This window comes from Pleurodeles waltl, chromosome 10, assembly GCF_031143425.1.
Source record: "Pleurodeles waltl isolate 20211129_DDA chromosome 10, aPleWal1.hap1.20221129, whole genome shotgun sequence".
In the NCBI taxonomy this organism is placed as follows: Eukaryota; Metazoa; Chordata; class Amphibia; order Caudata; family Salamandridae; genus Pleurodeles; species Pleurodeles waltl.
This window is the reverse complement of record NC_090449.1, coordinates 401,013,917-401,027,493: the sequence shown is the minus strand read 5'-3', so window position 1 is coordinate 401,027,493 and position 13,577 is coordinate 401,013,917. Positions and strand designations below refer to the sequence as shown.

The 13,577-nt window shown below is 45.2% G+C and overlaps 1 protein-coding gene across 2 annotated transcripts in view; it reads right to left on the bottom strand.

Annotated features, from left to right (window-relative positions):
- The window catches only part of CRAMP1 (cramped chromatin regulator homolog 1), a 982,369-nt gene that overhangs the window by 719,404 nt on the left and 249,388 nt on the right, over positions 1-13,577 (bottom strand). For both annotated transcript variants that reach the window (XM_069210635.1, XM_069210634.1), the window contains exon 7: positions 6,092-6,177. In XM_069210635.1, the coding sequence (XP_069066736.1) occupies positions 6,092-6,177 (86 nt within the window). The remainder of the gene's footprint in view (positions 1-6,091; positions 6,178-13,577) is intronic.

Sequence of the window (13,577 nt, the reverse complement as noted above, 5' to 3'; positions counted from 1 at the left end):
GCGGCAAGGCCGGGGGAAATAATGAGAATAACAAGGAGGAGTCACTGGCCAGTCAGGACAGCCCCTAAGGTGTCCTGAGCTGAAGTGACTCTAACTTTTAGAAATCCTCCATCTTGCAGATGGAGGATTCCCCAATAGGATTAGGGATGTGACCCCTTGGGAGGAGGCACAAAGAGGATGTACCCACCCTCAGGGCTAGTAGCCATTGGCTACTAACCCCCCAGACCTAAACACGCCCTTAAATTTAGTATTTAAGGGCTTCCCTGAACCTAAAGATTTAGATTCCTGAAACTACAAGAAGAAGAAGACTGCTGAGCTGAAAAACCCCTGCAGAGGAAGAACAGAAGACACCAACTGCTTTGGCCCCAGACTTACTGGCCTGTCTCCTGCCTTCCAAAGAAACCTGCTCCAGCGACGCTTTCCAAGGGACCAGCGACCTCTGAATCCTCTGAGGACTGCCCTGCTTCAAGAAAGACAAGAAACTCCCGAGGACAGCGGCACTGCTCCAAAAGAACTGCAACTTTGTTTCAAAGGAGCAGATTTAAAGACCCCTGCAACTCCCCGCAAGAAGCGTGAGACTTGCAACACTGCATCCGGCGACCCCGACTCGACTGGTGGAGAACCAACACCTCAGGGAGGACCCTCCGGCGACTCTGAGACCGTGAGTAACCAAAGTTGTCCCCCCTGAGCCCCCACAGCGACGCCTGCAGAGGGAATCCCGAGGCTCCCCCTGACCGCGACTGCCTGAACCTAAAGTCCCGACGGCTGGAAAAGACCCTGCACCCGCAGCCCCCAGCACCTGAAGGAACGGAACTTCTGTGCAGGAGTGACCCCCAGGAGGCCCTCTCCCTTGCCCAGGTGGTGGCTACCCCGAGGAGCCCCCCCCTTGCCTGCCTGCACCACTGAAGAGACCCCTTGGTCTCTCAGTGAAAACCATTGAAAACCCGACGCGTGTTTGCACACTGCACCCGGCCGCCCCCGCGCTGCTGAGGGTGTACTTTTTGTGCTGACTTGTGTGTCCCCCCCGGTGCCCTACAAAACCCCCCTGGTCTGCCCTCCGAAGACGCGGGTACTTACCTGCTGGCAGACTGGAACCGGGGCACCCCCTTCTCTCCATTGAAGCCTGTGTGTTTTGGGCACCTCTTTGACCTCTGCACCTGACCGGCCCTGAGCTGCTGGTGTGGTAACTTTGGGGTTGCTCTGAACCCCCAACGGTGGGCTACCTTGGACCCAAATATCAAATGAGATATTACATGTAGAATTTGAACCTGTGGTTCTTAAAATGAACTAAGAAAATATATTTTTCTATAACAAAACCTATTGGCTGGATTTGTCTCGGAGTGTGTGTTCCTCATTTATTGCCTGTGTGTATGTACAACAAATGCTTAACACTACTCCTTTGATAAGCCTACTGCTCGACCACACTACCACAAAATAGAGCATTAGTATTATCTCTTGTTGCCACTATCTTACCTCTAAGGGGAACCCTTGGACTCTGTGCATGCTATTCCTTACTTTGAAATAGCACATACAGAGCCAACTTCCTACAGCGCTACTCACCCGTGAGGGTCTCAAGGCGCTGGGGGAGGGGAAACAGTGGTGGGGGGGCAGGGAGGGTCACTGATCGAACAACCATGTCTTGAGGTTTTTTCTGAAGACCAGTAGGTCTTTGGTTTTGCAAAGGTCGGTGGGGAGGGAGTTCCAGGTTTTGGGGGCGAGGTAGGAGAAAGACCTGCCTCCTGTGGTGGTGTGTTGGACGCGGGGGACTGTGGCTAGGGCGAGGTCGGCTGATCGGAGGTTGCGTTTGGGAGTGTGGAAGTTAACTCTTTCATTGAGGTAGGTTGGGCCGGTGTTGTGGAGGGATTTGTGTGCGTGGATGAGGATCTTGAATGTGATTCTTTTGTCTATGGGGAGCCAGTGAAGGGATTTGAGGCGTGGTGAGATTAGTTTGTGGCAGGGGAGGCCAAGGACGAGGTGTGCGGCTGTGTTCTGGTACTTTGAATGCTGCTGTTAATAAAAAAAAAAAAACGTTGAGCATTATCCTCACCTCCGTGTCCTTAATAGAACTGAAACTTTCCTTCACAGTAGCTCGGAAATTTTATATTCTCATGGCATTATTCATGCCTGTAGCATTTGGAAAAGGGGACAACATTTTAGGTAGATATTCCATTTAATGTTTGCAATTTCGAGAAAATGTGCTAATATCATTGTACATTTGTGTGTAATTAGACTACAGAGACGTAATTCAAATTGCCAACTATTGTGAGATCAATCTGCATATATTTTGTAATTTTCTTGCACTGCAGAACACAGAAAAATAGAAAAAAAAAATGTGTTTTACTCCATGTATGTTTTTCACTTTTGTGCTAGGAAAGAGCACTGAATATATTGGTTTATAATTCTGAAAACATATAACAAACAAATGTATAAACTTCATTTTAATTGACCAATATTAAAGAGATAAAATAATGCAGATTTTTCAAGTTTGCATATTGGGGATGAAGTAGCACTGTATGTTTTTATTTATACTTGTGGGACGACACAAGACATATTTCATCCACAAAGCAGAACATCTAAGACAAGTATCCATTAATTGCACAGAGGATATTATGTTTCTCATCACCCTTCTGTTTCGCCACAATTTCAACCGTGCAAGTTGTAAACATTTTCATGTCAGCCAATTTCAGAATATTCTGTAATGAGGCACAAGGGGCTTCCCTGATTCTTCCCAAATCCGCAGGACCCAGCTCAACAAACTTTCAACCTTACTTTTGAGTAATCTTACAACTGCTTCAATGCTCTTGGCTTTCTTATCCAGGTCTTCGTACAGGTCACAGATAGACTGACAAAACAGCTGTTTATCACCTCTCAAAAGCCCGATGTCATTTGGGAGCACATTTTAACTTTCCTTCTGTTATTTTCTGCCTGCAGTTGTGTGGTTTGACTAAACATTCCTTCTGAATTCTACCATAAGACGTTTTTGTGAAGTTAAGAGTTGACAGAATCAGTGCTGAAACGTCATAATTGAAAAACCAAAGGTACTGCACCGCAATTTCTATAAGGAATGGGAATTTCAGAACGCATGTGTTGTTATACTCAGCTCTAGGCCACATCAAGATCCAGGGTGAGGAAGAAATGGCCAGATACCAGCACAGCAGGCACTGTCCCCCTCAGTAAGGAGGGGGTGCCGCTAATGCCACGCAGAGTCCCCTTACCTTTGCACTCAACAAGCAGCACACATGCCACAAGTGCCCCCACCCAAGCACAGGAATACCCAAATACCAGCACCTTGCGGTAACGTTATGCATTGTTTTACTTTATGTATAGTAACTTGTGCCAGTCCTTGCAAAAATAAATAAAGTTGTTCAATAAAAAGTGCTCCACCCACAACTCCAGTAGTCTACAAGTGTTCAAGTCCTTGAGTGATATGGCCCGCCCCAGTTCTCATAACTGACCATGAGGTGGGGGGAGTCAGGCGGAAAGTGTACACTGATCACTGAAAGGCCATACAGGTCAAGCATTCACAGTGTAGGGCACTATGGGAATTGGGAGGGGTGAGGGAGAGAAACATTACCTCAAACCCTGTGCACTATTATCTGCCACAACAGGAGCAGCCCAAAGCCACTTCATCACGTTCCTCAGAGCACAAGGCATGCAGAAAGCTGGTGAGCAAAGGAGAGGGGTCATCAGCAAGAGCCCTGAAACACTGTGGCTATCTTGGGCCTATGCCAGCTTTCACTCCTGCTTCCAGTTTTCACCTACCTCAAGATATTTCAGGTAAATTAAGCATACAAATGCTTAACAAACACTCATGTTAGACTTTTCATCCATGGCGTGGTATCCCTTAACTTTTTGCCTGTTTCCCAGGTTGTTGATGTATGCTGGACTCTGATTTTGCTATTTCTGTTACTCTGGGCACTCTACCACTACACACCAGTGCTAAAGTGCAAGTGCTCCTTTGCAAAATATGTGTGTAATTGGCTTCTCCGTGATTGGCATATTTGATTTATTACTAAGTCCCTAGTACAGTGCACTAGAGGTGCCCAGGGCCTGTAAATGAAATGCTACTAGTGGCCTGCAGCACTGGTTGTGCCACCCACATAAGTAGCTCTGTAACCATGTCTCAGACCTGCCACTACAGTGTCTGTGTGAGCAGTTTTAAATGTAAATTCGACTTGGCAAATGTACCCACTTGCCAGGCCTAAACCTTCCCTTTTCTTACATGTAAGGCACCCTTAAGGTAGGCCCTAGGTAGCCCCAAGGGCAGGGTGCAGTGTATTGTTAGGGTAGGACATATAGTAATGTGGTTTATATGTCCTAACAGTGAAATATCACTAAAATCGTTTTTCACAGTTGCAAGGCCTGTCCCTCTCATAGGTTAACATGGGGGCTACCTTTAAAACTGATTAAAGTGTAGATTCCCTTTGGAAGCAGATGGACATGTGGAGTTTGGGGTATCCGAGCTCACAATTTAAAAATACAGCTTTTAGTAAAGTTGATTTTAAGATTGTGTATTTGAAAATGCCACTTTTAGAAAGTGAGCATTTTCTTGCTTATACCATTTCTGTGACTCTGCCTGTTTGTGGATTCCCTGTTTGGGTCAGTTTGACAGTTGGGCTGGTTGCACCTCACACTAGACAGTGACGCAAAGGGAGCTGGGGTGTAGTATGCATTTCCTGGTGAGCCATTTGTGCTAGGAGGGAGTGGCCACTCACACCTTGAAAGGGCTGTGCCTGCCCTCACACAATGCAGTCTCCAACCCTCTGGTGAGTGTCTGGGGCCTGGCCTGGGCAAGGCATGACTTCACATTCAAGAGAGACTTTGCTTTGAAGTAGGCCTACTTCAAAGGAGAAATTGGGTATAAGAAGGGCACCCAAAACCACAGACTTTAGAACACTTCTGAAAACAAATAGGAACCTCTGCCTGGAGAAGAGCTGAGGAAGAAGTACTGCCCTGCCTGTGACTGTGCTTTGTGGAGCTATCCTGCAGTTGCTGCTTCTGCCAGAGTAAGAGGGCAAAGACTGGACTTTGTGTGCCTTCTATCTTGTGAAGATCTCCAAGGGCTTGATTTAGAGCTTGCCTCCTGCTGTTTGAAGTCTCAGGGACAGCAAAGACTTCTTTCTGCCAGCACCTGGAGTCTCTGGAGAGACTCCTACTCTGCCAAGTGGTACCCATCCAGTTCCTGGGACCCTGAAAGGAGAAGCTGGCAGCCTAAGAGGAAGAAATCCACGCACAGAACGCTGTGCGGGGAAAAGATCGACTTGACTCTGATCTGCGGCTGAAAAATCAAAGTGCCGCCGGCTTTGTGGCTGAAAATCGACGCTCGCCTGCAACACGACCGAAGAATCGACGCACGAAGTTGGAGAAGCAACGAGCAACATCGCTGACGGAGGCTAGTGAGATCGCAACCTGCACTGCGTGGTTTTCGTGCGGCCAGATTTCCGACGCAAGTACCGCTGGGCGTGTAAAAACAACGCAAGGCCTGCCAGGACCCAAGAGTGCTGACCGGTTCGACGCATCGCTCTCCTGCGGAGAGAAGAAACGGTGCGCCCGACCTGACAAAAAGGAAACGACGCAAGGTCTCGCTCGTGAGTGAAATCGACGCATAGCAAGTCATTTTAGAAGCACACTCGCCTGTGCGGGGTTATTTTTGACGCACCCAAGGTACATTTTCACGCTAACAGTGTTAGTGTGTGTTTAAAACTACATGAAGACTCTTTTTGCTTTATAATTGATAACTTGACTTGTGGATTGTTGTTGTTTTGGTCTTGTTTTGTTTAGATAAATATTTCCTATTTTTCTAAACATGTGTTGTGTCATTTTGTAGTGATTTCATTAAGTTACTGTGTGTGTGTTGGTACAAATACTTTACACCTAGCACTCTGAAGTTAAGCCTACTGCTCGTGCCAAGCTACCAAGGAGGGAAGCAGGGGTTAGCTGAGGGTTATTCTTTTTTACCCTGACTAGAGTGAGGGTCCTTGCTTGGACAGGGGGTAACCTGACTGCCAACCAAAGACCCCATTTCTAACAACTCAGCAGTAATTTAAAGAGGATTTTGTGATTTCATCAGCTTATGTTTGCTGTCTCCTACCTTCAGGGTCACAGAGCTTCTTCAAGGCCCGGCACATGGGTGCTTTGATCCGAAGATTCCGTCCCTTGTGGCGCAGAGTTGTAACTCTATGTTAAAAAAAAAAAAAATAATAAGATTGAAAAGCAGCACAGGCACTATTCCTTCACAAGTGAAGCAGCACAGGCCCAATGAGCACAAGTCCACACTAACAGTAAGGACAATAGATTATACAGTCAGACTGGTACTTCACAATGTGTATATCTCTTTAGGAAGTTGGTACTAGATACTTACTGTGAAGAACTGGGGTGTATTATATGGTGTGGTTGTGCAACTTCACTGTAATAAACTTACTATCCCCTTTAGGTTCAGTAGGTTTCATCTGTAGAACCCTTAGCTCAACCCAGGGTAGCTGTGGCAGTACTGAACAGCAAGGCTTATACAGAGAAACAACTGTAAAGCATTTAAAAAGCACCAAAACAATTTAAGAAGAAATCAACAAAACACTTAAGAAATCCGGCACCAATTTATAAAAATCAATTGTATTTTTTTAAGAATTTAGACACAAGAAGAAAAACATCCACCACAGTATTCCTGAGATATAGATTTTACAAGCAATAATAAATTAAAGCAATTTCACTCAATTGCGAACAAGCCTTGGCAAAGTTAACATAACTTAGAAACTTTTTCAAAGAAAATGTAGTTAAGTGTCAAAATGGTCGGTTATAAGTGCTTGGGGTGACCAAATCCAGCAGGGAGTTGGTCAGGTGGACCAGCAAGGCCATCAAGAACAGTTACCTTCACAGAAGAAGCAGTCTTTCAGAAGTTCCAGGGACTTTATCCGGGTTGCAATGGATTTCTATGGAGCAGTCCTGATGCAAGGGAGGAAGAATGCTGAAGATGCAATGAGGTCGACGAGGGTCTTCCTGCAGGGATTCCTCAGTCCATGAAGATGGTGCAGGAGTCCTGGTTGCAGGGTTGACTTCTCACAAGGTCCTCTCTGATCTGGCCAAAGACCAGTAGCCCATTGTCATGTTCACAGGCCAATCCTTCCTGGGTCAATAACTCGCCTTCTGAGGGTCCCAGCAACTCTGACAGCATTCATGGGCTCAGTTGTTGCACGGCGGTAGGGGTAGCAGCTCAAAGGTTTTAGGCTACCAACTTGACCCAGCAGATTTCTTCAGCTGTTTTGTCCCTACACTGCAAACAGGAGGCCAGTCAACTGGTCCTTGGAGTTCTCTTGGCTTGACTGGGCTCTGGAGACTGCTTATCCTTGAGCAGGACATAGAAAACACAGTCCCGCTCTTCGCTAGCCACCAGGTGCAAACGTCAATAGTGCAGCCTCTCTTAGCTGAACCCTTGGTGCAGAAGGAATCCTCATTCGGTCCTTGTTCCAAGTCGGTCGAAAACAGCCAGCGGTGCCTGATTTATGTTCAGAAAAAGCCCTCAGGGTAGGATGTGGTTGGTAAGCAATGGGCTACCAGGTTCCATTTCTGGTAAGTGTGGCATCTGGCTACCCCAGTATGCACCATTCTGCCCACTCCCAACATAGCGAGACACCTCTCTAGACACTCAGAGCTCCCTAGTCCACCCCAGTGGTGTTGCTAATAAGTGGCTACTCATCCCTGGAAAAGCTGGTTTGACAACTGGCTTCTCCTCTCATTATCCCAGTGCTAGTGGGTCTGCCTAAACAATAGAGTGCCCTTCTCCTAAGTGTTAAGCATTTGCCGTTCAAAGATGGCTTCTCCCTTGATGCTAGTCTTATGCGGCTTCCTGCAGCATGGAGGTAGCACCTCTCTCCCATGCAGGTCCCTACTGTGTCATTTCCTGGAAGTCATTAGCATGTCTCCCTGGAGGGCAGAAAGGTGCCTGCTGGACAAGTTCTGTGTACATCAGTAAACAGGTACTGAAACCTTTGAGCAATTAAAGTGGCAACTTCTAAAATTGCTCTTTGCCCATCAGTGACATTAAATTCGATTTAACCATTAAATCAGATTTAATGTACTGATTATTTTGATACCAAATAGAACAAACCAGGGCTCATGGTTTTTCGGAGAGATTAAACCACTGCCTTGCAGTCCAAATATGGTCAAAAAGTTGGGGTAAACTTAGAAAAAGCATTCCTTACAAGTAAAGTAAAATCATTCATAGTACAAAAAAGTTAACTAAGGCGGAAAGCTAACAGTGGCACATTTTAATTTGAAAGAGAGATAACTGCTAAAAATGACTTAGAAAATACTGAATTTGCTTTCTGCTCATCGCCCAACCAAATGCTACTAGAACTTTCTGCACATTAATTTATTTTGTCTTCTCTGGAAGCAAATGAAGTAAGAGACTCTCAGTTACAGTAGATCCAACTTCTAGTCTAGGACCACAAAATTTTATAATTGTGAGGAGAACAAAATATTGCTGGAATTTGATCTGGCAATATGAAAGTCTGCTGGCTTCAAGGAGAACCTAACATTGGATTGCAACTTATTCAGCAAGGAGTATGACTCTCTATGCAGCATAGAGAAATCACACTGATATCACTGGCATAAACCAGCTGTATGGATATGATTTTTCCTGACTTACTTCATCTGGGCTGAGGCCAGTAAGAACACCTAGCACACTTGGACTGCAAACTATTTCCCGTTCATAACTTAGTCTCACAGTCTCCTGACTTGAATGCTTTGAAAATTTGGCTGGCATGAACGGTATGGTGATCACAAAGACAATTTATACAGAGCACAAAATCATATATAAAATTGTATGTGCCATATGTGTTTAGCATACAGCAAGTTAAAGACATCAGAGAGCTGTAAAAAACAAACTGAAAACACATATAAGGACACAATTGAAAGAAACCGTTTGACAGGATGAGATCATAATTTTAAATTCAATAAAAAAGTAATTGAAATAGAAAAGACTAAGCCATTGTCCTTAACATTCTCCCAAAAAATGAGTACTTATCGTAAAGTGGAGTTCTGATCAGCCTCTGAATAAATTGAGTACTTCTAAAACAGAGACTCATTAATAAAACCAAACAGAATAAACTATTCTGAATTACAATTGCACTAAATATTATTTAAGTATTAGTTTCTTTTTTTTACCACTAAATTTTCTTTAGTTTTAACAAGTGTCACCATTTCTCATAAACAATGGTACAAAACCACCTTAATATGCATCTAATATGTAGACACAGTATATGTATCCACATCAACATCGCCACACAGGTAACCCATGATGTGTTCACCACCTGCTCCAGATCTTATAGTGCTTTCAGGGACAACCTTGCAGCTCACAGATCTGTTTCTCCTAGCAAGCACACCAGTGCAAACCTCTCCACCAGCCTTCCAACAAGGAGGGTTCCAGCAGTTTCCAGTTACAGGCAATATTTCTCTTGGCCACCAGTGTGGCCACTCCAATAAAGGTCTTCCCCAGTTTCAGACCCCAGGCCTCTTCCAAGAGACTCAGGTGGGCCACCCACTCAATCCGGTGACCCAACAGCGCAGAAAGCTCATGGCCTCCCCAAAAGACGGATTGCACCAGGCATGACCAAACCATATAGAAAAAATCCGCTTCTGGTCGAAAGCATCTCACACATGTGGCTTGTGTGGCTCAAGATGCACGTTTTAGTCACTAGGGGGGGTCAGACAGGCCATGTGGAGATCATTAAGTTGGACCATTCTGAAGCGTGAGTACATAGCTAATTTCCTCGGAAGTCAAACATGCTTCCCACCAGTCATCCTCATCCAGCTCTCCCATCTAAGCCTCCCATTTCTGTTGTAAAACGATCTGGAGCATTAACCATCAAGAAGCAGTAAATCCTGGAAACGGTCCCTTCGTCCAGTTTCTCTACGAATTTTTTTATAAAAAATTTAGATAGATATCTTTATTGCTTGATTAATAAAAAACACTGCAATATGATACAAAGTCAGAACATTCATTCAGGGAAAATAAAATAAAACCATGGGACCATGTGAGTGAGTGACAGGGATAATGACTTCTTCAGGTTCTAGCAAAACAAAACTGTCCTGCTTGGTGTTTTTTTTTTTTTTTTTTTTTTTTAAATTGAGTTTCACAATGGCTGACTTTACAAAACTCATTTCGTGAAGGGGCCTTAAATAAAACGCTTACTAGATCAAACCTGCCTAGGAGTCTAGATGATCTTAAGATACAGGAAAAAAGAAAGACACAGCTCTATGTATCATGACTAATGTCCTGGGTCGACATTGGGCAGTTTCTTTTGAAATAGTTTTACAAACTTTACCCCACTGCAGCAAAATGGGACTGAGTCGCCATTAAACCAGGTAATGACTGCTGGTCTGCAGGAACGAATATGGTTTGTTAAAAGGGCAGGTTTTAGCAGCTTCCTTCTTTCGGGCCTAGAGCTGGGCAGATGCAAAAGGCATGCAGCAATGATTCTTGATGGTAACCACAAAGGTGGCAGTTCTGGTCGGGGTACTGCTCTTTCCAGGATGGGCGAGCGTCTTTGGTGTCAAAAAGGCCCATGCGTTACAGGACTTTTTTTCTTTTATTCAGGTGGAAAAGTGCTAAGTTAGATAGCGTTGAGGAGATGGGAGCGAATAGGACCCTAGGACTGCCCAGGTGTGCCATCTTTTGGATAGGGAAGCTTTGTCGGTGATGAGAAAGTGAGCAAACTGAGAGGTTAACTAATTTCTTAAATTCAGATTTTCCTACGCCGCTTTTCCAAACTTTGTCAATGCCCAGGCTGTTGATTCCTTGATTTAAGTAGCTTCCCCAGGAGCCTTTTCTATTACAATTTTGTTGATCCTGGACTTATTGCCAGCAGGAATGAAGTAGGGAGGTATTCCCTGCTAGCCGTAACCTTCATGATGCTTTGAGGAATGCTCCCTGACACTAAAAGATCTGATTTGTTAGGCCCATCTCCAGCCTTACCTGAGCGGGAGAGACATTTTTTGGTATGTTGAAAATGGCCTTGTAGGTTCTAACTTGGCTACTGTTTAGTGATGAGATCTCCCGGCCCTGTAATACTTCGGTCCCATAAGAAATGACTGGGAGCAACTAGGCTGACATGATTTTTAGAAGGTGCGACCAATTTGGGCAATTAAGCTTTCTCTTAAGCAGCTTGAAACTACAGGTTAATGAGTTGGCCTTTGCCTGGATTGACAGAAGATGGCGTTTCCATTTCAGGCGTGGTCCGAGATGGACTCCCAAATATTTGTAAGACTGTACCACTCTCACCTTTTTGTCTCCAAGGAACCAATTGAAAGATTTGTAATTCGTTCTGAGGAGCCTCATCAGTTTTGTTTTGGTCAGGTTAATTTCTAGACCTTGCTGGTTCATGAAGGTTTTGAGTGCCAATAGGCTCTTGCAGGCCTCGTGGAGTGTGACTCAAAAGTAAAATGTCATCAGCATATTGTAGGCATCCGATTTTCTCTGTGCCAAGGGCCGGCGGATGACAGTTTACTTTTGCCATTATATTGGCGAGGTCTGCCAGATATAAATTAAAAAGAAGTGGGACCAGGACGCAACCTTGCTTTAGGCCAGACTTTGTGAGAGTTCTTTTTGTGAGTCTTGTGCTGTCGCTGATTTTAACCTAAACCCAGGTGTCAGGGTATATGTCTATAATGACCCTTAGCAAGTTGGGAGGAATGCCTCATTGAGCCAACTTGTACCAAAATCTTTTCCTGGGAACCCGGTCAAAGGCCGACTTAAGATCGATAAAGCATACATAAAGGCTCAATTTCCTGTGGCTAGCCCTTTCCACAATGAGGGAAAGCGCAATTAAGTTTGTTGATGTTCCCAGGCCTGCCCTAAAGCCTGTCTGAAATCTTGGGGGAAGCATGTTCTCATCAGCCCAGGCTTGCAGGTGCTGTAACAAGCAGGAGCCGTATAATTTGGCTTCTACGTCAATGAGAGCTATTAGTCTGTAATTCGTGGGTAGGGCCGGGTTTCCACTTTTGGAGATGGTGTGTATAATGCTGGCTCTCCATGAATCTGGAATGCGGCTCGCCAGAGCAGTGGTAGTGAAAAGGGGCAAGAAGTACTGTGCCCAATACTCTGGGTGGATTTTAAAGATTGCGTTTGGGAGACCGTTCGGACCGGCAGCCCCCTCAGATTTCATCTTCCTAGTCAGGCCGGCTATTTGGTCTGATTTCCAGACTGGGACCTGGGGATCCTTCTCGGGGGTGGTTGCTGCTTGCTGGCCTGCTGTGTTGTTGTGGCTCAAGGGCGATTGCGCCCCTTTCCGATTGAGTGGGATGATTCCTTTCCTACTTGTCGGGTCATACAGACTACGGATATGGCTCTCCCACATGGCCCGGTTAATACCATAACTGAGAAGACGTCTTTTTCCCCAGGGCCAGGTCGTTCGCCATGCCCCAGAAGGCTTTGCTGTATTTCATTTGCTCGCCCAAAGTAACTTGGACCAAGAATCTTCTAAAAAGTTGCTCACCCCGCCTGGTAGCATTTGCCAATTTCTTGGCCTGCTGCGTAATATGCCTTTTCTGTAGGGACATAGCTTTATTAAACCAGGATTGACTGTCTCAAACCCTTTTCGAATCAAAGGCCAGGCGCTGAGAAGGTGCTTTGAGAACAGTTGGAAATTTGGAAAGCAGCCTGCCACTGAGCTCGGCCCAGGCGTCAATCCAATTTGCTTTGGAAATGGGGTCCTTTTGGTGCTTGTCTGCTACGTTAGTTCTCTCCTCTAAAGACCTGGCCTTTTGATACACCTCATCCATCACAGCCAGGATCCCTGTTTGGCGCCATTTCAATCTCTTGAAGTTGAATACTGCTGGGGCTGAGGGTAGATCATTCAAGGTCTGTAGTTTCTCGGGTTTATAAGCCAGCTCCAAAGATTGTGAAAAATGACTGCTCTCAGCTCTGCATTTTATTTGAAAAGAGCGCACCATCGCAGAGTTGTTTATTAGGGTGAAGTCGATGGTTGAGCTTGTTTTTCCACTTACAAAGGTTACTGCTGCTGGAGAGTCCTTTTCACTGTTGCCATTTTAAAATGTTAGACCTAAAAGATCCAGGCACTTCTTGTGGGTGCTTGCCTATCAGTTCTTTGTGGTTCCTCCTTTTGAGGAGAGCAAGTTTATATTAAAGTCACCGCTGACGATAAATGTGGACTTGATGAGTTGCCTTCGTAAGAGCTTGATTTGTTTGCCCACTTTTTCCACCCCACCACCCCCACTTTGAGCCTTTTTAGGCTGAATATACACGTTTATAAGAATTAGATCTAATTGACTATTTAGCAGACTACTAACTGTGACTTTTGTTGCCTGAATCCGGTGTGACTATGTTGATTGCGACTTTGTGGCCTATAAGGGCCGAGGAGCTCATGGTTGTCATGCCTCCTTTTGCGTGACCATATTTGCTTGAACTCTTGGCTGGAATGTGAAAGGCGGTGTACCCCGACACCTCGGTTGAATCTAAACTCCAGGTTTCCTGGAGTAGGATGATTTTGTACTCCTGGAGAAAGGCCTGGGCTTCTGGATCTTGATATACTGACTCAATGCTGTGTACATTCCATGAGCAGATG